Source organism: Garra rufa, chromosome 2, assembly GCF_049309525.1.
Source record: "Garra rufa chromosome 2, GarRuf1.0, whole genome shotgun sequence".
In the NCBI taxonomy this organism is placed as follows: domain Eukaryota; kingdom Metazoa; phylum Chordata; class Actinopteri; order Cypriniformes; family Cyprinidae; genus Garra; species Garra rufa.
The window spans coordinates 15382012-15409083 of NC_133362.1; the positions used below are offsets into that span (position 1 = coordinate 15382012).

The 27072-nt window shown below is 35.8% G+C and overlaps 1 protein-coding gene across 2 annotated transcripts; it reads left to right on the forward strand.

Annotated features, from left to right (window-relative positions):
• The first annotated feature begins 4975 nt into the window (after nt 1–4975).
• On the forward strand, nt 4976–27072 carry frmd6 (FERM domain containing 6). Of its 2 annotated transcripts, XM_073834897.1 has the most exons (15): nt 4976–5263; nt 14455–14810; nt 15179–15269; nt 16314–16393; nt 16489–16565; nt 17529–17715; nt 19253–19408; nt 19505–19570; nt 19698–19766; nt 19875–20049; nt 21242–21550; nt 21794–21916; nt 23543–23634; nt 23806–23869; nt 24005–24203. In XM_073834897.1, exons 2-15 carry the CDS (start codon nt 14712–14714, stop codon nt 24061–24063), a joined length of 1647 nt encoding a protein of 548 aa, XP_073690998.1. In that variant the 5' UTR covers nt 4976–5263; nt 14455–14711; the 3' UTR covers nt 24064–24203. The 2 variants fall into 2 exon arrangements, with proteins under 2 accessions (XP_073690998.1, XP_073690999.1); XM_073834898.1 differs by lacking the exon at nt 23806–23869 and having other exon boundaries at nt 24005–27072.

The window sequence follows — 27072 nt, forward strand, 5'->3', positions numbered from 1 at the left end:
TCTCTCCACAGATTCTCAATTGGATTTAAGTCAGGACTCTGGCTGGGCCACTGCAAAACGTTAATGTTTTTGTCTGCTAATCATTTCTTCACCACTTTTGCTGTGTGTTTTGGGTCATTGTCGTGCTGAAATGTCCACTGGTGCCCAAGGCCAATTTTCTCTGCAGACTGCCTGAGGTTGTTTTTGAGAATTTTGATGTATTGCTCCTTTTTCATGGTGCTGTTTACTGTGATTAGGTTCCCTGGTCCACCGGCTTATTAACATCCCCAAAACATTAGGTTCCCACCACCATGTTTGACAGTGGGGATGGTGTTCTTAGGGTTGAAGGCTTCTCCTTTTTTACGCCAAATGAAGGCTACATCATTGTGGCCAAACAATCCCATTTTTGTTTCATCTAACCATAGAACAGAAGACCAGAAGTCTTCTTATTTGTCCAGATGAGCATTTGCAAAGGCCAAGCAGGCTTTTGTGTGCCTTATCTGGAGAAGTGGTGTCCTCCTTGGTCTGCCTTGAGATGTTGTCACCAGCAGAGCCCAGATTCATCAGGATGGCCTTGTTGGTGATCATTGGATTCTTTTTTACCTCTCTCACTATCCTCCTGGCCAGCACAGGTGTCACTTTTGGCTTCCGACCACGTCCTCTGAGATTTTTCACAATGTGGAACATCTTGTTTTTTTAATAATACTTAGCACTGTAGCCACTGGAACTTCAAAACATTTAGATATGGTCTTATAGCCCTTTCCTGACTTGTGAGCAGCCACAATGCGTAGCCGCAAGTCCTCAGTGAGCTCCTTTGTCTTAGCCATGACTGTCCACAAACCAATAGCAGAGAGCTTCTGTTTTTCACCTGTTGAGTTGATTAAAACAGCTGTTCCCAATGAATCAGGTTAATTAGGATGCTTTAGAACAGCTTGGACTATTTGGAATGGTATAGAACTTTGGATTTTCCCATAGACTGTGACAGTTTGCAAAGGGTATGAAAAATTTTGGACATGACACTTTTTGTTCAAATGTAAATAAAAGCTGAGAAATATTTTTTTTCCACAATGATGCCTCTTGTACATCGTCTTATTATCTTTTGGGAGAAGCCTGTGTCATATCCAGTCAAAAAAACCTTGCTTTTTTAATAAAAGTGACTTTAAGTCAGAATTTGCCAGGGGTATGAATAATTTCGGGCTTGACTGTATATATAAATATATATATATATATATATATATATATATATATATATATATATATATACACACACACACACACACACACACACACACACACACACACACATTTATTTATAGTGTTAATAGTTTAGTAAAAACAACAAAAAAATAGCTTAATTTGTGTCTAAATACACCACGGCCATTCTGCTCATCTTCTTGTCCACTGATGCCGTTATTTAGTGCTCTAGGTCAGGGGTTTTCAAACCTGTCCTGGAGCCTCCCCTGCCCTGCACATTTTGCTTGTCTCTCTCATCTAAAACACCTGATTTAAAACTCAAGCTCATTAGTAGAGACTGCAAGACCTGAATTGGGTGTGCCTAATAAGGGAGACATACAAAATGTGCAGGGCAGGGGAGGCTCCAGGACAGGTTTGAAAACCCCTGCTCTAGGTGATTTTGTTAACATCAAGGACTCATCATGAGGAATCTCATAACAACATGTTTGGGCCTCACATTCGCACAGCTAGAATGAGGACAAACATTCACTCCAGCAGTGAGTTTGTTTGTTCTCACACTCCTGAGAATCTCACACAGGGTCATGACCTGAACCCGTCTCCATTTGTTCTCTCCCTTTTTAGTCAGTTTCCCCTTAACCCCTACTCACTTAGCAAAGGTGTATATTAACTCTAGTGTAAACAATAAACCTGGCAATCCCAACCCAAACAATTTCGAATAAGACCAAACCCTAACCCTAATCCCTACACCCAAACACTGCTACCGCCTATTTTTCACGATTTAAATCCCCCTACAATAAATGTTGATAAACTCACTTAGCATTCTTTCTCTTCTAGAAAAAAACAAACGTATTGATGACTCATCATGCACTAGACAGTTTTTGGACCAATCGAAATTTCCTCTCTCCCAGTCCCCAAGCAAATTCCTATGGCTTTCATATTCAAGTCTGCACATTTTAGGCATTTTTAAAGGGATACATCACTCAAAAATGAAAATTCTGTCATTAATTACTCACCCTTATGTTGTTACGAACACATAACACCTTCGTTCATCTTCAGAAAACAATTTAAGCTATTTTTGATGAAATCTGAGAGATTTCTGACCCTCCATAGACAGCAAGGGTCCTACCATGTTCAAGGTCTAGAAAATTACCAATCTCATGCAGGGTCATGACTTGAAACCGTCTCCAGTTGTTCTCTTTTTTAGTCAATTTTCCCTTTACCCCTTCGGAACACAAATTAAGATATTTCTGATGAAATCCGAGAGCTCTCTGACCCTTCATAGACAGCAAGGGTCCTACCACGTTCAAGGTCCCGAAAGGTACAAATCTCACACAGGATCATGACCTGAAAGTGACTCCATTTGTTTTCCTTTTTTTCAGTGAGTTTCCCCTTCACCCCTTCTCACTTAGCAAAGGTGTATAATATTAACTTTAGTGTAAACAAAAAACCCTGGCAATCCCAACCCAAATAGTTTAGAACGAGACCAAACCCTAACCTTAATCCTTACACCCAAACACTGCTACCGCCCTTATTAATGATTTAAATCTCCCTAAACTAAATATTGACAAACTCACGAAGCACTCTTTCTCTTCTAGAAAAAAACAAACCAACGTATTGATGACTCATCCTGCACTAGACAGTTTTTGAACCAATCAAATGCTCTGAGAATGAAATGTCCTCTCTCCCAATCCCCAAGCAAATTCCTAAGGCTTTCATATTCATGTCTGCACAATATATGCATTTTTAAAGGATAAAAATTCTGTTATTAATTACTCACCCTCCTGTCGTTCCACCTTCGTAAGATATTTTTGATGAAATCCGAGACCCTCCTTAGGGGGTCCTACCACATTTAAGGTCCAGAAAGGTACCAAGAACATCAACAAAATAATCCGTGACATTTATTCAACAGTTTTGGAGAGAACCTCATAACGTAAACAATCAAAAATATTAATTTGTGTTCCAAAGATGAACAAAGCTCTTACAGATTTGGAACGGCATGAGGGTAAGTAATTAAAGACAGAATTTTCATGTTTGGGTGAACTATCCTTTTAAAACTACAAGGGATGACAAAGTTGGAAGAAAATAAAACATGGAAAATAACTCTTAATTTACTATATGTGCAAGGGAACTATGAATGTCGATGATTTGGCAACACTGCACAGTTATTCCAGTCCACTCCCGCCGAATTTCTAGCAGGGTCCATGCGCAAAAGCGCTCCAGTTCTCAGCAGGCTTCGAATAAACCATTTCTACTAGGGCGAGGGTTTGGTTAATGAATATTAACCACGTAACGTGACGTTTGCCTAATACGCATACGTGATTGGCTGCAACTCAAAAGGCGCTAGACCGCTGGCGAATTGGGGAATCCTGCCGTGCAGAGCCATATAAAAAGAGAGTTGCGACACGCTTTGATCTCGCCGCCGCACAGTCACGTGGTTCATGGAGCTCTCAATAGTTCCAAACAGCTCCGCGCTGTCAATGTGTTTGAATGGAGTTAAATAGGATAGACAGCAGTTTTACTATATTTGCAGCAATTTCGAGTAATTATTAACACATAATGTGCATTGATTGTGTATTGATAACTTCTCTGAATACGCTTTACAATCGCATTTTATTCTGGGGAGTGATAAAGAGACATAATTAATATGTTCTCATACTCTTTGGCAGTCAAATGTGACCAAACACCTTAAGTGTAACTTTTATTCAATTAAATAACTGTAATATATATAGTTAAGTTCTGTTTAGTAAATATTTTGAGGAGGTTTTTTGTACTTAATATGTGCAATAATGATCCTGGCCATTTAAAAGATAACATTTTCTAATATAGTATTTAGATTACAGTTAGTGTAATATTTAAGGTTAAATACATCTGCATGTGTATTTGGACATGATCAAACACTCTTTTTTTATACAGTATGTTTCGATTTAATGATTTAATGTTAAATAAAAAAAACTCTTACTCTTTACTCTTGTTTTATGATATTCAAATATACAACATAAGTGAATATTATAAAAGGCCAGCAAAAATGGCTTTTAACATAATAGAAAATATGAAAATAATGTTTAAAAAAACACAAGGCAATGAATTGCATTCAGCATACATTTTTATCGTGTTTCTTGAATGCAGTCTTTACTGAAACTCATTCAACCTCCTACAGGGAGAGAAAGATTGCAGAAAGACTAAAAACATAAAAATATGACAACTAGTATCTGGTTGTGGTCGCTATTACGGTGTTTCTCACGTTATCCAGCTGCATTTACAGTTTAACTGTTTATTTTTTAACGATAAACATTAACTATAACACGCTTCATAAAACACCACTATTGGCCAGTTTTTCGAGAGGTCAACTGATGCGTTAAAATGTAAAGAAATGCAGTAATTTCTTCAATATACTTGCGACTGTGCTTGAGAAGCGCTGAAATGAATGGGCTTCAATGGAGGAACTATTGGTTGTTTGGAACTATTGACCGCTCCATGACACGCTTTACTTCCGCATTCCTCAGTTCCTATGGAAGCCTATGGGAGTGTCGCAACTCTCTTTTTATATGGCTCTGCTGCCGTGGAGAAGGCTTGGTTCATGAATATTAATTTAGCTACGTGACTGGACGCTCCAGGAGTGTTACTAAGCAACGTCTGCAGGACTTCATTATTATTTATAAGGCAATCCTTCGCTTTAGTATCAGGATTCGTCGGTTCTCCTGCAGGCTGAGGGAAAGGTATGCTGGACACTACCACCGTCAACTGCAGAGGGGTGTTTTTTTTGTCCACGCTTGGTTAAATGTAAACACCTCGACCGCACATAGACAGCACAGCCGCTCCGTTACCTCTAAAAATTGAGGAAAAGAGGCGCCGCGTTGCAGACGCGTTTCCGGCTGATTCCTTTGGAGTTTGTCACCCCTCCTACAAAACGGTTTGGAAATTCCCTCCACATGTATAGTGATTTGTGAGTGTTGGGGAGCCCGATGGGGTTGTGTTCGCAGTTTGGGATTATGTGCTAGACTGGCGAGCGGAGTAACGTTAGAGGAATCAAAGCAAGAGTTACATGGACGGGAATACTTTGGGAATACGCGGAATTATCGTCACCGAGAAGGTGAGTTTTGTTGTTTTAACTTTAGTATTTCGCCTGTATGGGTGCCAGGGTTTAGAGAAGGTTTAGTCTCCTTGCATTTCCCAAATAACTTATTCTACGTGGCAGCGCTGGCCCGCAGAATCACACACTCACGCTAGAGATCCGATGGAGCTTGACCAAAACACAGCAGTGTGTTTGCATTCAACCTTGCAAATTTACCATGGTAACGATAGCTTCCACCAAGACGCCAGTTACTACTAATTTTACTATAGTAAAACTGTGGCCACTTGGCATTAGTCACCACTTCATTAGATGTTTTACAACGAAGTGGGAAGATTCTGAAAGCTTTCTACATTGTTTCACTGCGCTATATTACACTGATTGTGCTATTTTTGGCGGAAATTCTGTTTACCATGGTAAGTTTCTACGCTTTAGGTCATAAAACTACTTCTAGACCATAATATGGCATTCCCTGGCTATTTTTGGAGTAATGTGTTGGTACTTGGGTTGGTTTATAGCGCCCAGTCAGCTCAATGGCCTACATAACCCTGGGGGTTATGTGGGGTTTGTCAAAGTTAAGGTCTGCTGTAATTTAAGACCCATTGGATGTGTTTTAAAGCCTGATGTGCTGCCCACCAAGGCAGCATCATTGTCATGTTTATACTTTCTAGAGACACTTTAATCTCACATCTCATATATCTCAGTATCTCAAACTTTCTTAATAGTAAAATATTGGGTGGTGTTAGTAAATTTTGTGAAAACTAATTCTAAACATGTTTCACAATGTGCCATGACAGTCTTATGTAAGTTTGAAATTTTTGAGATCTCAAATATGAAACATAATACTAAGTTTGTCTGTTTGGTGTACATTGGAAGAGGTCAGGGTTTATTTAGAATATATTTTTGTAGTTTAAAAAAAAATGACTCCAGTGAAAATGGTTGGTATGCTGGATAGATTAATAGCTTATTTTTTTAAAAGAAATATTTGTGACCCTGGACCACAAGTCCAGTCTTAAAAAGCACAGGTATATTTGTAGCAATAGCCACAAATGCATTGTATGGGTCAAAATGATTGGCTTTTCTTTTATGCCACAAATATTTAGGATATTAAGTAAAGCCATGTTCCATGAAGATATTTAGTAAATTTCCTACTGTAAATATATCAAATCTTATTTTTTGATTAGTAATATGCATTAAGAACTTAATTTGGACAACTTTAAAAGGGATTTTCTCAATATTTAGAATTTTTTTTTTTTTTTTTTGCACCCTCGGGTTCCAAAATTTTCAAATAGTTGTATCATATGTTGTCCTATCCTGACAAACCATACATCAATGGAAAGCTTATTTTTTCAGCTTTTAGATCATGTATTCTAATTGTTACATCACCATAGGGGACCCCAAACCATCAGGAAGTGATGTCAATGTCAAAGGATCATGCAGGTTAATTTCATCACAACACGACATGAATCGGAAAAGATTCATTCTTATACTCCCTCTCTCTCCTCGTCTCTTTTGGATTCAGGAATGTTCACAATTTCCTCTTTGCGGTCAGGGCGGGTTTAATATTAGCCCACTGCAACTCTACACCGACCGGTGTTTAAGGGTCTCACGTTTATCCTCTCTTGTGTTACAGTGATTTTCTCTAAGCACTGAAAATCTTTAATGCGTAAGGTTAAAGTTTAGGTCTCTGGAATGGTTTATGCCCTCTTTCTGAGTGTCTCCAGCAGGGGGATCGTTTCATTGGCCCCTCTGCATTAACATGTGAAGAGATCAAATTAGTTTTGAGTTTAGCTTTTTTAACAACCTAAATATCTGGACTAAAACAACTGACTCTTATTCAACGATTGCTCGTAAGTTACATTTGTATACTTTTATCACTTGGATCTCAAAGTGTTCGTGATTTCACCCAAAGTAGGATTCTATCTTTCCAGTCTTACGTGTCAAATTGACTTCGTCATTGAAGATTTGTCAGCTTGTTTGCTTTGATGCTGGTTTGCCTGAGTCGATCTCTAGTCACATCCTGTGTGTGTTCTCCTGTCTTGCCCTGAAGAATACCGAGGTCTGCTTCTGCAGGGCATAGTGTTAAATTTGCTTGGTGTGTTTGTTTGTGGTGGTTTGGTGCCAGGAAGCATTTTCTGCTCTCCTTTTGTTTCCTTTCCTTTTCTTTTTTTAACCTCAGGATGTTTTCTTTGCTGAGCTGTTCTTCGTGTGTGTGTGTGTAAGTAAGTATATGTGTGCATGTTTGTGGGTGTGTTCGTAAAGTCTTATTTGCCTGAAGGCAGCTAGAATAGATGTTCAAAAAAAGATTTCTCCCGAGAGAGTAAAGATTCCTCTGCCATCTCTGGTCTAACCCCTCTGTGTAATTCTAGAGAAAATGGCTCATCTGATTATGCTAACTTGGAAATGAGGAATGCCATGATTATGTATCTGTACACATCTGTAAACACAAGGTTGAATCTGAGAAAGACATTGAAATCCAGGTATTGCTAGTTCTTTTAGTGTCTCATCAGTGTGACATTTTATGATCCCCTAGTAAATCATTTTTCTTAAATGTTGGCAGGTCACCTTCATTTATAAAGCTGTTTATACAATATAGATCGTTTCAAAGCAGCTTCACAATAACAGGAAAAATAAGAGAATCAATGATGCAAAGTTATTGAACCTCTATGTGCACCTGCATGATGTCAGTCCTCATGAACATGCTGCTGTTTGAAGAAACCTTATCTCTCACGTGACATGTTTTTTTGGTCTAACTCTTTAACATTTTAAAAGAAAGCTCTCATTCTGATTGGCTGTCTCTGTGGCGGTGTAGGAGTGGTAGAGATGGATTAGTTTACTATTGCGCTTGGGTAGGTTAAGCTGACACGGCTATTGTTTGTAGGTTTGTTGTTATTGCGTGTGCAGCGCCCTAGTCCTTTTAATGTGGTTTGTATGTAGTTCTTTGTGTTGCCTGTATTATTTGCCTCTCCAACAGCTGTGTTATATGTCAGGGTTTGTTGCTTAACGGTTGTATTGGATGTTTTAGTTAATATAGTCTGTGTAAAATCATCTGACTTGATATTATTAGCAGTGAAGAGGCTGTATAAATAACGTTTAATGGTTAAGAAAAGGCATTACTTGGGGATCAGTGTCTTGCTCAGTGGTACTGTTATGATGCTTATGATTGGATATGCAATCTTTAAACAAACTTTTAAAGTTGTTTATAAATCAAATATATTCAGCATCAGTTGCTGGAGGAGTTTTTAATAAAATAAAAGCATTGTTGACCATAATGTTTATATGAGGAATTATGACTCTAGATTTGCTGTATTGTTAAAAAGAATGGGATCGGTACGTTTTTGAAAGAATTCTCTAAAGCTTACCGAAGCTGCATTTATTTGATCTAATATACAGTTAAAAATAGCAATATTGTGGAATATTATTTCAATTTAAATCAACTTTTTTTTTTAAATATACACTACCAGTCAAAAGTTTTTGAATAGTAAGATTTTTTTTTTTTAAGTCTCTTCTGTTCGCCAAGCCTGCATTTATTTGATACAGCAAAGGAATTTATATGTGAAATATTTTTAGTATTTAAAATAACTGATTTTTATTTGAATATATTTAATGTAAAAAATTATGCAATTTATTCCTGTGATCAAAGCTACACTTTTAGCATCATTACTCCAGGCTTCAGTGTCACATGATCCTTCAGAAATCATTCTAATATGCTGATTTGCTGTTCTAGAAACATTATTATCAATATTTTAAAAAGTTGAGGACATTTTTTAGGATTCTTTGATGAATAGAAAGATCCAAAGATCTGCATTGTCTGCATATCTGAAATAAAAAGTATAATATTTTGGGAAAGAAATTATAGAAGTTAATACTTCTCTTTAGCAAGGACTTTAAATAGTTCAAAAGTGATGATAAAGACATTTATAATGTTACAAAAGACTTCTATTTCAGATAAATGCTGTTTTTCTGAACTTTCTAGTCATCAAAGAAACCTGAAAAGAATCTACTCTGCTGTTTTCAACATAATAATAATAATGTACATAATAATTTCAACATAATAATAATTTTTTTTGAACAGCAAATAAGAATATTAGAATGATTTCTGAAGGATCATGTGACTGGAGTAAAGATGCTAAAATTCAGCATTGAAATCACAGGAATAGATTACATTTTAAAATATATTCCAATAGAAAACAGTTATTTTAAATGGTAAAAATATTTCAAAATTTTACTGTTTTTGCTGTACTTCAGATCAAATAAATGCAGGTTTGGTGAGCAGAAGAGACTTCTTTAAAAAACATTAAAATCTTAGTGTTTACAATTTTTGACCAGTATAGTGTATATTAAAAATTATATCATTTTCTTCCTTTGATGACAAAGCTGTGTCATGCACATAATCCTTTAGAAGTCATTCTAATATTCTGAGTTTGTCCTTAAGTGTTGAAAACAGTTGTCTTGCTTGATATTTTTGTGAAAACTGATACATTTTTGTTTGAATAAATGTTAAAAGAATGTAACTGATTTAAAAAAATACATTTTTTGTGAACATTATTAATTTCTTTGTCTTGAAAGTTTTGCAGTGTACGTCACTGATAAAGATGTTTATGTCCTCCGCATTTGTATTTGCCAGTTACTTCTGTTCCCCATAGTAATCATCTAATCATCTCCTAAGTCTGTCTTTCATTTTGTCTTAAAGTCTTCATTAAAAACAATCATAATTCTCAAAGACAAAAATGACTCCATGATCTTTAGTAATTATTCATACAGGTGTGGTTTAAAATGGTTTAGCATGAAATTAGGACACAATATTGGAAGTCATTCGTTTATTCCATCCTGACCGCAGCTGATCTTTAAAAGTTGTTGTTTTTTGTATAGTTGATAGTATGTACATTTTAAGCATATTGTCTCTCTCTGGTTCATTTTGATGTTTGTGTGCCTTAAATGTAATTTTAAAAAAGGATTACAGCAAAATATTTGTCCGGATGTTTACTTCTAAAACACCACTACCAATATTACTGTTATTAGTAAGAAGCATTATCATAGCTGGCAAAAAACAAAACACAAATGTATCAATTGACCGCACACTGAACCATTTACACCTTTTTTATAGACTTCAGATTCCTCTTTTTTTTTTTTTTTAAATCCCTAAATACATTCTTTTATTTTGGACTTTAAACCCTTCTTTTGCCAAGGGCTCTTCCGTATCTTTTGTGTAAGGAGAACGTGTCTGCTTTCTTCAATGAGCTAATAACTCAATACAATAGAGATAATAACAGGTGTACAGTTGTGTTCAGATGATCTGCTCCTCTAGTTATGTCTTCTACTGCGGAAACAGTTCAGTGCATGTGAAAAGGGGAATGTGTCTGGGATTACAATCACACTAAATAACTGTGGACCAACAGTGTCTGAGCAAGTCTGGACATGCGGATTCCACCTATCAGTGGCATTTCCTTACCTCTCATACTTTCATGTCTGCTTAAGTTTTTTTTACTAGAACTTTCTTAGTACATTTTCCTCAACCTTGCTGGAAGGTTTTTCTGTCCGCATGGATTTTAGATGTTTCCATTCTGAGAGGTAAAAGCGCAGGGGATGATGTAAGACGGCTCGTAAAAACTAAACCCAGCACTTCAGGAGTCGTCTTTTAAGATAAGGTAAGATTTGATCCCTGAAGGCAGAACGAGGCAGGAGCAGGATGACAGGCGTAACATAGACCTTAATACTGTAGCAGATGATAGCAGTCTGTGACTGGGACTTTATATGCATTTGGGTTGATTATTCAGGAAGTTTCTCCCATCTTTTCAGCAAAGAAATGCCACATGTAACGTCACGCATAACGTCACACATCCTGACGAATGTGGATCTGTGCAATCCTTCCGTTTTGTTTTCATCCTGCTCATCTCGAAATGGCCTCAAAATGTAACTTTAATAATTGACGTCATATTATGTGTTTTTAGGGTCATTATTGAGCTCTTTTTTTTGGGCTGTTTGCCCTCTTTCCTTTTTTACTACTACCGTTGGCAATGTTTTTACAAACCTAAAAGTCATTCCCTTATGAACTCCTAACCATAAGACGAAAAGCCAGAATCCACGTCATTGTCATCTGATGTATGCTTCTGAACGTTACACATCTGTAGTACGTGTAGCTGAGTGTGTGTGTATGTGTGAGAATCAAAGGCCTCTATTGTTGGAATGAGAAGCAGATGTTGGGTGGAATTCTCCTGACTGCTGCACATTTTCCTCTTCTCTCTGTCTCTCGCTCATGCAAAGTCTTCTCATTACTCCATTTTGCATTTTGCCTGACATTTGTTCCAGTGTATACTTGCTTAAATTATGTCTTTAATTTATTTTAATGCATACACAGTTTCACAAACCACAAAGAATATATTGATATCAGTTCATGGAACCAAATGACAGCATACTTGAGGAAAAGTTTAACATAATTAGGTTTAGTTTCCTAAAACTAAAACCAGTATAATATTTTGATATTTTAAGCTTGCATTCAAACATGCAACTTCAACTTGATTATGGTTAGTATATTACCGCAAATGTATTTCATGTTGGTTGTTATACAGTGAAAAAAATTGCCTGTTGATGGTACAAACTTGCAATGCATATGTGATAGGTTGAAAATCACCTGTACTATTCCCTTTCATTTGAAAGGAAAAATGTGTTTATGTGTATTGGATATGGCTTATTTGTGACCCTGGACCACAAAACCAGTCTTAAGTCGCTGGGGTATATTTGTAGCAATAGCCAAAAATACATTGTATGGGTCAAAATTATAGATTTTTCTTTTATGTCAAAAATCATTAGGAAATTAAGTAAAGATCATGTTACATTAAGATTTTTTTTGTAGAATTCCTACTGTAAACCTATCAAAATGTAAATGTAATTTTTGATTAGTATGCATTGTTAAGAACTTAATTTGGACAACTTTAAAGGTGATTTTCTCAGTATTTTGATTTTTTTACACCCTTATATTCCAGATTTTCAAATAGATGTATCTCGGCCAAATATTGTCCCATCCAAACAGGCTACATCAATAGAAAGCTTATTTATTGAGCTTTCATATGATGTATATATCTCAGTTTTGTAAAATTTAACCTTATGAGTGGTTTTGTGGTCCAGGGTCACATTTGTTGTCATTTGAGATGGAATTAATTTATGACATGAGATCAAAGACATAAATGATGGTAATATTTCACTGTTATTTTCTTTCTAACATTGTCAGTTCAGCAGTTTCTGTAGGCCTGTGCTCATATCACAGATACTGATAGAAGCAGAGAGAGAGAGAGATATCAGTTTGTTAGAGTTTCATGTCTGTGCAAGCAGAGGTTGTGTCCCAAAAATATCTAGAATCAGAGAATTGTACTTTGACTGCAGTTGGATGAGAGAATTTAAAACAAAGACAAAGTTCGGTAAATTTTCTGAAACTACCTCCCCCAAAAAATCCCAAATAATCCTGGAAAGTAAAAAAAAATTCTGGAATGTTTTCAAAATATACTAGAAAGTTTACACTGCTTTGCAACCCTAGTTACATTCTTTCTTAACATGTTAGCTAACTAATATGCAGAAAATATAACTTGGCTTGCTGATGAATATCAATTTGAATATTAATTTTGTTGTAGTGTTTTTTGTTATGCATACTGTTTTTATTAGTAGAAGCTCTACATTCATCTAACAAATACAATAATTACATTAAATAACAAATAGAAAAGTTTTCAGCTTGCATCAGTATTTCTTGTCAGTGTGTTTATTTGATAACCAGCCTTGTAGTAAGCGGGATAATGTACTGTTATTGTGGATAATAAGTATACACAAGAACTGTAATGTTTATATGACCTGTATTTTGCAATAACAACTGGCTTGACAGTACATTATCCTTTACATGAGATGCTGTAATCGTGAAAATAACAATAAACTGTCAGAAATAAGTAATGAATTTGTAGTGCAGCATACACTACCAGTCAAAAGTTTCTGCACTGTAAGATTTTTAATGTTTTTTCTTCTCTTCAAGTCTGCATTTATTTGATCCAAATTACAGAAAAACAGTAACATTTTGAAATATTTATTATTAAAAATAGCTGTTTTCTATTTGAATATATTTTAAAGTCTAATTTATTCCTGTGATTTCAAAGCTGAGTTTTTACCATCCTTACTTAAGTTACATGATCCTTCAGAAATCATTCTAATATTCTGATTTGCTGCTCAAAAAACATTTATTATTATGTTGAAACAGCCGAGTAGAATGTTTTCTTTTAGTTTATTTGAAGAATAGAAAGTTCAGAAGAGCAGCATTTATCTGAATATGATTATAGTAGGGATGTGCACGAGTACTCGATTAATCGATTACTCGAACCCATCAGCGACGATCGAGCATGAAAATTACGATCGATTGACTCTAAAAATTTGCGGGGCTTCAGTTGCCGTTGTTTTAAAGTAACGGGAGAAGCGCATCCACTACTTTATCATTGGCACGTAGTTCAAGCTCACATGCATTTTGTGTAGATAAATACAATTTGTAATATAACATTTACATATTTATGTATCTAGGCTATGTGGTTAATTTTATATACAATGTGTCATGTAGAAAAAGCGCTTCAGCTTCACCTCATGCTGTTATTTCTTTTAAATGTTTACTGTATACTGTGACGCAAACGCCCTGCCCCTTGCTTAAACTCCACCCCCGATTTATCGAGTACTCGTTTCTCAAACCTGTGGATTAATCGAAATGAAATATGATCAGAAATGCCCATCCCTAGATTATAGATGTCTTTATCATCACTTTTGATCAATGATATGGTCTTAAACAGCTCGTCTTCATATTAGATGATTTCTGAAGGATCATGTGAGACTGAAAAATGGAGTAATTATGCTGAAAATTTGGCTGTATTTTGGATCAAATAAATGCAGGCTTGGTGGGCAGAAGATGCTTCTTTGAAAAACATTAGAAATCTTACTGTCTAAACTTTTGACTGATAGTGTACTCTCTAAAATACAAATGCAGAGCACTGAATGCGTGTTTGCAATGTGATGTACCCACAGCTGTCCTTCACTATCAAAAACCATTTTCCTTGTGGATAAGAAATTTAGTGCTGCAGTTCTTGCGTTCCATACAAAATCCAGTAAATTATAGCTTTGTAATGTTTATGTAAAATACTAGTTGTATTCTCATTGAATTCATTTATTTCTGTCTTTCTCTCTCTGTTTTTCAGAATCAGGCGCTGGGGCTGCTGTGTGTTTGTGTGCTGTGATTGTGTGTTGATCCTGAAGAGACTGCTGGTTTGAAACAGTTGGAGTCAGATTGAGTTTCTCTGATCACAGGGTCCGAGTGTGTGTGTGTGTGTGTGTGTATGTATGTTTTTTTTTTATGTGTGTGTGTCTGAGTTATCTGATCCCATCGTGACTGGGAGCTGCTCAGGGGTGGAGCTCCAGTGAGGGGCGCAAATCTACAGGCTGCAGCCTCCCAAACATGAGCAAACTGACTTTCCACAATAACAAGACGATGCAGGACCGCCGCTGTGTGTGTGTGTTCCTCCCGAATGATGAAACGCTCAACGTAATAGTCAGTGTGAGTAAAGCTCCATGCACACAATGACACACCAGTTGCTTCCCCTGTGATTTCACCAAAAATTCAATTGCAGTTATCTTTATCTTTGGAATAATCTTTGTCCCGCTTGGATGTTTTTGAAGACTAACAGTATATAAAAGCGCTTGCATTGAAGAAATAATTTGATCTCAAATAAATTTTGTAAAAATAGAACCTTTGTGTAATTTCACAGTTTAGTAAGAGTTTGAGAAACCGCTTTTTAGGGGCAATGTTAGAAACGGAATAAAATAATAAAAAATGTTTCCCATTCTCTGCCACTGAAACGCAATATATCCTTTCTATGTCTAATACACGCAATCTCTCCTGTTTTCTCTGTTCTTTTCTCCCAGGTTAAGACTGTGTGTCAGGAGTTGTTAGTGCAGGTCTGTGATCTGCTCAGGTTGAAGGACTGCCACCTGTTTGGCCTCAGTGTTATTCAGAGTAAGGCACAAAACACTGCCCACATACACACACTCCAAATATCACCCTAGACCACAAAACCAGTTGTAAGCAGCACAAGTATATTTGTAGCTATAGCCAGCAATACATTGCATGGGTCAAAATTATCGATTTTTCTTTTATCACAAAAATCATGTACATTTCCCACAATAAACATATCAAAACTTAGTCTTTGATTAGTAATATGCATTGCTAAGAACTTCATTTGGACTACTTTTTTCAATATTTAAAATTAGAATATTTAGAACCCTCAGATTCCAGATTTTCAAATAGTTGTTTCTCGGCCAAATATTGTCCTATTCTGTCAAACCATACATCAATTTATTCAGCTTTCAGATGATGTATAAATCTCAGAATTTCTATTTTTGATCCTTATGACTGGTTTTGTGGTCCAGGGTGACAAATGACACAAATTACTTAAAAACAACACAACATACTTAACACAGCACCATGGGATACTTGATTCTGATGTGTCAGTTCTGTGGTCATATATTTTTTTATAATAAGAATTCTACACTGTTTTGATTGTCCTAGGCATCCAGGGTGCTTTTATTATGCAGTCTAACATACTGTTTGAGAACAAAACTAATTCTAATTTAATAAATACAATAAAAGATTGCAAATAAAACTTCTTGCTTGTAATTTTCCCTTTTTTTGAACTTACCACACTTTTCTTTACACACCCATACATTTTGATTTCTGTCATTTTCTGTGTGTCATTTTAGTGTGTCACTCTGTGGTGTCTTCATTCTCATGATAAAAATCATTGCATCACAAATATCAAAGTATCATAAGCAACCATGCAATTACTTGGATAATATACACTTTTCTGGTTATTATAATAATTATTGAATTTTCTGTTTTGCAATAGGGTCTTGCAAAGGGTTTAATTTTTTTTTTGGAAATTACTGACTTTCCCCCTGTTTTCCACTACATACACACATGGACATTAAAGTCCAAATGCATGAGTGTTTTTGTGTATTATAACTAAATTCTTATATATTGTATTTTGCTTTTTTCTCCTAGACAATGAACATATATATATGGAACTGGGACAAAAACTGTCTAAATATTGTCCAAAAGAGTGGAAACGGGAAGCCAGCAAGGTATCATACACACAAAGTTTGATTTTCTTGGAATAAAAAAATTTATGTATAAAAAAAACAAAACAAATGAATGACTGAATTCTTGCCAACTGCAGGGAATTGACCAGTTTGGACCTCCGATGATTGTTCACTTCAGAGCACAGTATTATGTTGAAAATGGCAGACTTATCAGGTAAGACGCATGCATATTTATGCCATTTTAAAAGTTTTGGGTCAGTAAGATTAAATGCATTTAATTGATCAAAAGTGACATTTCCATTGTTTAAAAAAAAAAGAATTTAAGTTTTATCTCTTTAATTTTAATTACATTTTGTACATTTTAAAGTTATTCTATCTAATGCACTTCGAGAGTTCTTAACTAAGAAAACTTAAGTCAGAAAAAAGTCAGTGAGTTGACTTGTACCTGAACTTTAAAGGGGACTTAACCCTCTTTTTATTTGTGGAATTTGTGTTTTAGGAAGCTGAAATAATTAAAATAAAATAATAATAATAACAACATTTTTATATCATTGTTATTCCTATGACAATAATAGCCATATATTGTAATGGTAATAGCCATAAAACAATTGCACTGTAAAATAAATGAAAATAAATATTTCACAGGGTATATTATTTTTGCTTTACACTACAGTAGGGTAATTACAATACTTCTTTCCTAATTTCTACACTTTGAAGAGATATTTTGAATTTGGACTGCAGTAACGTTGTCCATTAAACTGCTAACTGTCAGCAATTCATACTGCACTTTTACGAGCTGATCAGCTGAACGAAATGCGCGCTTCGCTTTGAAACACACAGCAAAAACAGACTTAAAGTGATTAAGCCATATTGTGCTTTCGCTGTAGTGTTTGACAGATACTGTGCCAAAGCATAATGGCCCAAAACACAACTTTAAAGACCTTTTATGTCAAAATTTAAATTTATTTTAAAAACAAAATTTTTGGCCTGGAAGGCCTATCATTTCATATCGTCATGTAACCACGGGGATATTGAGAAAGTTTCGAATTGAATGCTGCCTTGTTGAGCATAAGAGAAGAAGAAATCTTGCTAACCCCAAACTTTTGAACAGTAGTGTTTACATACAAAATGTCGAGAGAAAAATGACTGAATATGTTCTATGTATTTCTGTTTTAAGTGATCGTGTGGCACGGTATTATTACTATTGGCACTTGCGGAAGCAGGTACTGCAGTCTCAGTGCATCCAGAGAGAAGAGGCTTATTTCCTTATGGCTGCATTTGCGCTACAGGCTGACCTGGGAAACTTCAAACGGAACAAACACTTTGGTGCCTATTTCCAGCCGGAAGCTTATTTTCCCTCCTGGGTAAGTCTGCACAGCACCCCATTAAACGGCTTCCTGATGAATCGTTATGCTGATCAAGGCTGTTAAATGTGCGAACGCTGCGACCACCCTCTGCGTGTGGTTTATGGGCCGCACTGTGCTGTCCCTGAATTTAACAGAATCTGTTGTAAAAAACGCTTTATACATCAGTGCCTGTAGAGGATTGAGGTTAAAAATAGTCAAAAGCTTTTAAAGAGAATCTTGGGTGCATTGGCTTTAGGCTTGCTGAGCTGTGCTCTCATCTGGATACACACGGTGTAAGACACTGCTTTACTGCAGGATGGTGCAGTCAGAGATAGACTGTGCTGTTGAATTTTGAGAGACTAGAGACAGTCCAGAGAGCACTGCAATGATTATTTTTGTGTTTTTATGAACGTTAAGTGTTCAGGGACATCACAATAGCCAAAGTTGACAACTAGGTTTATATTTGCTGTATATCTGTCATATATTTTTAGTAGTTTTAGTTGCCTGAGTTTAAAAAAAATAATATATGCTGATTTGGGAAAGAAATTATAGAAATTAATATTTTTAGCAAGGATGCTTTAAATTGATAAAGTGATGCTAAAAATATATAATGTATATAATGTTACAAAAGATTTCCAATTTCAGTTAAATGCTGTTCTTCTGAACTTTCTATTCATCAAATAAACCTGAAATAGTTCTACTCAGCTGTTTTCAGCATAATAATAATAATAAATGTTTTTTGAGCAGCAAATCAGAATATTAAAGTGATTTCTGAAAGATCATGTGACTGGAGTACTGATGCTAAAAATTCAGCTTTGAAATCACAGGAATAAATTACATTTTAAAATATATTGAAATATAAAACGGTTATTCTAAATAGTAAAAATAGTTCGTAATTTTACTGTTTTGCTGTACTTCTGATCAAATAAATACAGGCTTGGTGAGCAGAAGAGACATCTTTAAAAAAAAATTAAACAAACAAAATCAAATAATTTTGACTGGTAGTGTGTATATATTATTACTGTTTAAAATAATGTTGTTTTTTTTGTTTTAGTATACTTTAAAATATAATTTATTTCTTTTGTGGCTGAATTTTCAACAGCAATTACTCCAGTCTTCAGTGTCACATGATCCTTCAGAAATTATCCTTATATGCTGATTTATTTATGTTATTACAGTTGTGCTGCTTAATATTTTTTTGGAACCTGTGATTTTTTTTTTTTTTTTTTTTTTTTTTTTTTTCAGGATTCTTTTTGTACTAAATAAAAAATTTAAAAGAACACCATTTATTCAAAATGGAAATATTTTCCAACAGTATCGGTTTACTATCACTTTTTTAACATCCTTGCTGAATGAAAGTAATACTTTTATTTTAAAAAAATGGATTGACCCTGAACTGTATTGTATATTGTTACAAAAGATTTCTATTTAAAAATTCTCAAGTGCAATCTCTATAATATGATTTTTTTAAGCTGTATGCATAACTGTGTAAAATCTTGTAAGTTTACCAGTCAAAAGCTGCGCTTCATTATTATTCTGGTTCTATATTTTCCAGGTAATTGCAAAGAGAGGATGTGATTATATTCTCCGTCATATTCCAAACATGCACAAAGAACAGTTTGCTCTTACGGCATCAGAGGCCCAGCTGAAATACATAAAGGAAGCAGCGCTCTTGGACGATGTGACTGTTCATTATTACCGCCTTTACAAGGTCAGAGAAGAACTATTCACAGTGCGTGTATACAGTATGTGTGTGCATACAGACAGACAATTGTTCAACATACTGTTATTTATTTATTTTTGTCAGGATAAGAAAGAGCTGGATGCTTCTTTAACTCTAGGACTGACCTTACGTGGGATTCAGATTTTTCAGGTATGCTGTTTATACACTTGCTGAGTAAGGTTATACAGAAAATTGTATAAAAATACAGCTCTTTCAGATAATACATTGTGTATATATATAAATGTAGTGATGATTCAATTTTTATTTATTTTTTTAGAATGTGGGATCTGTCAGGCAACTCTTGTATGACTTTCCCTGGACCAACGTGGGGAAACTTGTGTTTGTGGTCAGTATTACAGCATAGTATTATATGAAGTATATAATTCTGTGCCATTAGGGTCGCACTGTTTACACTTTCAGAGGAATCAACCATTGACTCATTTCCTGTCTACAGGGGAAGAGGTTTGAGATTCTTCCTGATGGTTTGCCTTCAGCCAGGAAGCTCATGTACTACACAGGCTGTCCTCTGCGCTCACGACACCTCCTGCAGCTGCTCAGCAACAGCCACCGATTGTATATGAACCTACAGCCTGTGCTGAAACAAGTTCGACGCCTAGAAGAAAATGAAGGTATGTTGAGAATATACACTACCAGTCAAAAGTTTCTAAACGGTAAGATTTTCTTATGTTTTTTTTAAAGAATTTTATTCTCACCAAGCCTGCTTTTATTTGATCTGAAATACAGCAAAAGCAGTAATATTGTTTACTATTAATATTTTGTAAAATTGTATTTATTTCTGTGACTAAAGCTACATTTTCAGCATCATTACTCCAGTCTTCAGTGTCACATGATCCTTCAGATTATTATCTATATTTAAAACAGTTGAGTCATTTTTTCAGGATTCTTTAAATGGAAAGATACAAAGATCAGTTTTATCTGAAATAAAAAGTTTTTTTTAACATTATGCACTGTACCATTCAAAAGCTTGGAGTCGGTATAATTTATTTTTATTTTTTTTGTAAAGAAATGATACTTTTATTTAGTAAGAGTGCTTTAAATTGATCAATAGTGATGACAATGACATGTATAATATTACAAAAGATTTCTGTTTCAGATAAATGCTGTTCTACTGAACTTTCTAATCATCAATGTTTTTTGAGCAGCAAGTCAGAATATTCAAAAATTTTTGAAGGATCAGCTTTGAAATCACAGGAATAAATTACATTTTAAAATATATTCGAATAGAAAACAGTTATTTTACATATTTTTTAGATATTATTCAGTAACATTTAACTGTTTTTGCTGTACTTTGGATCAAATGAATGCAGGCTTGGTGAGCAGAAGAGACTTATGAAGAGACAAAAGTCTTACTATTCAAAAACTTTTGACTGGTAGTGTATGTAATAGATTTTCCAGAATGGAAACATTTCTTAAGCTACTAATTGAAATGTTAATGAAATCTGTGATATACAGACAGATAAGTCGACCTATTAATCAAGCAAGAGCATAAAATAACAATTTAATGGCTTATACAGTAAAAATTATTTTTTTTACATTATAAATGAAGACTATTGGAGAATTCAATGTTACTTGCAATTTCTTTGTAACTGTGAAATCACTAGCAATTTTTTGCTAGTGCATAAATCATGATTGCAAATATCAATAATTAACAAACTTGGACACACTACATTATTACAGAATACTCAGCAGAATAAAATATATATATATATATAAGTTGTGTTGTCATGGAAGTGTTATTGTTTTGTTTTACAAAGCACCCAGAGCATATGGTTGACATTATTAAACTGTGTGTGTTCTCAGAAAAGAAGCAGTACAGGGAGTCATATATCAGCGATGCTCTGGAGGCGGACATGGATCATTTGGAGCAGCGCTCACGTGCCAGTGGCAGCAGCGCAGGCAGCACGTCACGACCCAATCCCTTTTCACGACACTCCACTACAAGTCACGGCAGCTCCCGCACATCTGGCGTTGACACTGACAGTTTCCGAACACCTACGAACACACCTCATCGACCGCTGAGAACACACTCATCTTCCAACACCAGTCATGCCAGCACACACACGTCTGGCATCGAGAGCAGCAGCAAGGAGCACTGCCTGGATGAAGACGGTAGGAGACACACACACACACACACACACACACACACACACACACACACAGAATAATATGACTCTTTCCTGACAGCCAATTAATTGCAATTCACAGGCTCATTACATTAGTAATAACAGTATCAATAATAAATGCTATATTTAAATGGGTGCACTTAGCACATCTCATTCGTACTAATCATAGTACTGAAGCAGTAGCATTTGCAGCACTCAAGAGTGTTTGTGTGTTAATGTGTTTCTTCAGAGATTGAGATGTTGGTTGATGATCCGAAAAGCTGTGAAGATCTTCACGATTTAGATCTCAGCCAGGAACTGTGTATTCACATCACAGAGGACATGCTGTCAGCACAGAACAACGGATGCTCCGGTATATACCAGCATATATTATATTATATTGTATTGTATAAATGCATTTTTTTTACTTTCTATATTATTCTGGAAAAAAATGCATCATGGTTTCCACAAAATAATGTGAGTAGCACAACTGTTTTCAGCATATTAGATTGATTTCGGAAGGCTTAGGTGTATCAACCACGCCTGTTGCTGACAGGTGGATAAATTCAAGCTGTGTCATCGCTGGAGGCAGACACTGGCTGTAGATTGACCTTTTAAAGGAGAAGTTCACTTCCAGAACAAAAATTCAGATATTTACTCACCCCCTTATCATCCAAGATGGTCATGTCACTTCAAAATCGTTTAAAATCTGTTTTAACTTTTTTTTTTTTTTTTTTTTTCTTCATTGATCATTTTAACTTTGTAAACACTGGTGTCGGTACTCCTGCAGCGATGTAGGGCGATTATACATGTTGAAGCAGAGCTAGACATTTTTTTAGAAAGTAACTGATAGTTTTGCTAGATAAGACACTTCTTCCTCAGCTGGGATTGTTTAGAGCCCTTTGAAGCTGCATTTAAACTGCATTTTGGGAAGTTGAAACTCTGTAGAAGTCCACTATATGTAGAGAAATCCTGAAATGTTTTCCTCAGAAAACATAATTTCTTTACGACTGAAGAAAGACATGAACATCTTGGATGACAAGGGGGTGAGTAAATGGTCTGTAAATTTTGTTCTGGAAGTAAACTTCTCCTTTAATGCCACCTTTCCAGGTTAGTTTGTCAGTCAAGTTCCTGCTGTCCTACAGCTCCCTAGGGTGAATGAAGCCCTTTGTTAATTGATTTGCATTTTTAAAACCGTGGTGTTGAAATGATGATTTTCAGGCAAGTCATTGAAGATTAAAGGGATAGTTCACCCAAAAATGAAAATTCTGTTATTAATTACTCACCCTCATGTCATTCCAAATCGGTAAGACTTTTGGTCATCTTCGGAATACAAATCAAGATTTTTTTCGATGAAATCCGAAAGCTTTCTGACCCTGCATTGACACCAATGCAACTGACATGTTCAAGGCCCTAGAAAGGCAGTAAGGACATTGTTAAAATAGTCCATGCTACATCAGTGGTTCAACCTTAGTTTTATGAAGCTACAAGAAAACTTTTTGTGTGCAAAGAAAACAAAAAATTTGCCAAGAAAACACCAGCTCCTGCATGAATGCATGTTGAAGACTGACATGGAAAAGAACAAATTGTTGAATAAAGTTGTTTTTGTTTTTTCTTGCATACAAAAAGTATTCTTGTAGCTGAGTCTGAGGTTGAACCACTGATGTCACATGGACTATTTTATTGATGTCCTTACTACCTTTTTTAGGCTTTGAACGTGTTAGTTGCTGTCTATTCAGGGTCAGAAAGATCTCGCATTTCATCAAAATATCTTAATTTGTGTTCCGAGGTTGAATGAGGGCCTTATGGGTTTGGAACGACATGAGGATGAGTGATTATAGAGTAATTATAGAATCATAGAAATAAGTACTTGAAGGCAGTGAATCAGCAACTAAATTTACTGTACATCCTTGTCTGACCCTAGTGACCTTCAAATGTCTGATGAGGGAAAATGATTGTTAACAATGCATGCATTTGTGTATGTGTTTGTGCATTTCAGGGTTAGTGGTGAAGGAAGTCAGTTCCTCCACATCCAGCTCATCAGAGACCGTAGTGAGAATGAGAGGCCAGAGCATCGAATGTCTTCCTCAGGTGCACCTATACACACACACATTTACACCTTACAGCTGTTAAATGACACTGTTTCAACCACTGAAGTTAAACCGAGGACATCCACTCTGCTTTATGAGCTGCCTCAATCTTCTGTTGAGTAATCCTGTAATCTCTTTTAACAGTGCTGGTAACCCCACTTCCTCTTAACAGTATTTGTTTAGGGCAGCCTTACCCTACACCCAACAGCATTGTCGTTTCTCATCTGTGAATTCATGTGAGTGTACAGCTAACCGCTCTCTGAGATTCTAGGGTTAGATGAGCGTTAGTGTAGTCGGTGATTTCTGTGTTTTAATGCAGATTGTTAGTTTCCCAGGGACTGACGTGTGTTTCATTGTCTTTGTTTTGTTAGACGGCGATGGGCAGGAAGGGCCAGAGCTCCACAGACCGGCACAGCCAGTCACTGGATGATGTTCGTCTCTTCCAGAGGAACTGTCAGGAGTGGGCGGAGCTTTGCCAGGACACCGCACATAGCTATACGTTCGGCTGCGAGCCAGACCTTGGGGATACAGTTGGCTGTGGGTACCAGGGACTTGCAGATCAGTGCACCGGCATCCGGAATAACCAGCACGCTTTTCCCATCAAGAGAACCAGCAAGTATTTTTCTCTGGATCTAGACAGAGAAGATCTGACCACAGAACACTTGACCACCGAAGCAGAACCAGAGTTCGTGGTGTGAGGCAGAGAGTGTTAAAAAGAGCCCCAGAACAAATTGAAAGGATAGTAAACGGAAAAACTGAAATTCTGTTATTTACTAACTGTCACAAACCCAGCTTTCTTTCTTCTGTGGAAGACAAAAAGAGAATTTCTGATGACTGTGCTGGTTGCACTTTTCCATGCTAATACAATAAAAAAAAAGATGGGAAAAAATGCTATAAAAGGAACCTGTGCTATACAATTTAGTCAGGGTAGTGACATTTTTTATTTTGACTGGAATCAAAATGAGGTTGCAAGGGAAAAATATAAAGTGTGTTCAATGGACTGTACTCTTGTTTAATAACAAGAGTGTTTCTTGTCTTCTAAAACATTTAGAAGACAAAAACTTTTGCAAGTTGTGAGTTATAAAAATAATAGGTATACATAATAAAAATAATAGGTATAAAATAATATGCTGAACACAAAAGAAAGTCATACAGTTTTGAAGTTGCATGAATGTATGGACTCCTGTTTCCGCCACTGAATAAAAAATAAAAAAAGTTATTGCAACTTATCTCTCACATTTCTGACTTTTTTCTCAGAATTGCCCGATATAAACTCGCAATCTTTTCACAAAAGTAAGTTTGTATCTTGCAATTTGGACTTTTTTCACAAAATTGTGATTATAATTTTTCCCTTAAAAAAATGGGAACTCTCAATTGCAAGTTTATATGTTCTCAGAACTGCTAATTTATATCTCACAATTCTGATTTATAACTCGCAATTCTGAAAAAAGTCACAATTGCGAGATGTAAACCCACAATTCTGAGAAGCAAAGAAAATTGCGAGTTTATTTCTCAGAATAGTGAGTTTGTCTTGCAATTCTGACTTCATTTCTCACAATCTCACAATTTTTTTTCTCTTATAGCTCGCGATTCAGGGAAAAGTCACAATTGCGATATATAAACTCGCAATTCTAAGAAACAAAGTCGGAATTGTGAGTTAATATATCACAATTCTGACTTTATAACTTGCAGTTGCTAGTTTATATATCAAAATTGACAACAAAAGCCAGAATTGTGAGTTTATATCACGCAATTCTAAGAAAAAAGTCAGAATTGCAAGTTTGTCGCAATTTTGAAATAGAAAAAAAAAAGTCAGAATTGTGAGAGTCACAGTCACCTTTTTATTCTTTATTCAGTGGTGGGAACGGGCTTCTATATGAGGGTGAATAAATAATGACACTTTTTTTTTATTTTTGGGTGAACTATCCATTTAGTTTCAATATGTTGTCTACCCTGACTAAGGTCTACATTTTAAATCTTTGAAAGCCATATAACAGCTTTTATGGATAGATAGTGCTACTTTGTTACTTTTGTCTTTTTTAAAAGTTTGACAGCCCTAGATACCATTTAATTTCATTATATGGAAAAGAGCAGTGTCTGCTACAACAGTCTGCTAAACATCTTCTTTTGTGAGTTGGAATGACATGTTAAGTAAATAACAGAATTTTTCCTTTTTAAGTGAACTATTCCTTTAAGGTCATTAAGTATGTGTGTGTGCGTGTGTATCCAAAACAAGCAAGAGAATCTGCAATATCCTAATGCCAAAATACTAAAGTCTAAAAAAAATTTGCCTTACCAAAGTATCCTAATATGTGTGTGTGTGTGTGTGTTGCCCTAAATGAACCCTCAGTGCCTTGAATTCACTATGCAGGTTCTCAGAACATAAAACTAAAGTTTCTGCACTCCTGTTTACTTCCACCCTCGTCTCCAAGGAAACACCCCAGTCTTGACTCCAAGAATAACACTAAACCTAATGAGCTTTTTGGGATTGTGGTAACTGAATCATGTGAGCATCATAATCAGAGGGCCCAGTGCCGGGTGTGCCGCCCCGCAGGATGAACGACTGATGGGATTTCAGGCCACCGAGGCTCTTGATTTAGAGACATTTGCGTGCACAGATAAGGGGGGAAAAATCAGTCTTCCATAGACTTTCCTGTAGAGGTTCCCGTTCTCTTTATACATCTGATGACTTTGTTTATTTGTCAAACTGGAAGTTTATTTCTATGTAGTTTTATAAAGAATGACTGCTATGTGTGTTTGTGTGTGTGTGTTTTAATAGTGTGTTGCCTGTCAGTATTAAGCTGTTAATGGGAGACAGTATTAGAAACCTTATGTAAAGGTTGCAACATGCAATTCTTCCATTTAAACAAAAAAGAGTGTGTTTGTGTGCACACTCAATTATAAGGAAGGTAGACACTAAACATGAAGAATCATTGCAGATAAACCCAATTTAAAGCTCCTTTTTTTTGCATGGGCAGTTTGGATGAACAGCACTTAAAAGCTCATGTGCATGTGGCCCTTCGTGTCATGACTTTGTGCGTTCTGCTGAACACTAGTACAGTACCTATAGATTCCCCCACCTGTCTTCACATTCATCTCTCAGCCCCTTTGAAAAGCAGCAATGAATTTGAAATGCCCAAGCCGTCTAATAATAATTTTGGTTGCTGTTGGAGTTCATGGTGACTGAAACCGTGCAACCGATCATACATGGGCTCCATGTACTGTTTACCCTTTGTGTCTGCAGCTAGACTTTGTCCTTTCTGTGAAAGGAATTCCCTATGTGAAAATGAAATGATTATGTTCCCCAGATCTTTTGCAAACCCCTTTGACTCATTCGCTCACTCATGAAAGTGTATTCTGTGCCTTGCAGGTGCCAAAGTCCTCAAATGTTTGCAATAAAAGGTACCTTCATTTGTAATTAAATCTGTCTTGAATTGTT

Coding starts and splice junctions, on each gene's coding strand:
- frmd6 (XM_073834898.1), top strand. CDS start 14,712: ATGAGCAAACTGACTTTCCACAATAACAAGACGATGCAGGACCGCCGC. Junction 19,409..19,504: donor ATTATTACCGCCTTTACAAG/GTCAGAGAAGAA, acceptor TATTTTTGTCAG/GATAAGAAAGAGCTGGATGC. Junction 20,050..21,241: donor ACGCCTAGAAGAAAATGAAG/GTATGTTGAGAA, acceptor GTGTGTTCTCAG/AAAAGAAGCAGTACAGGGAG.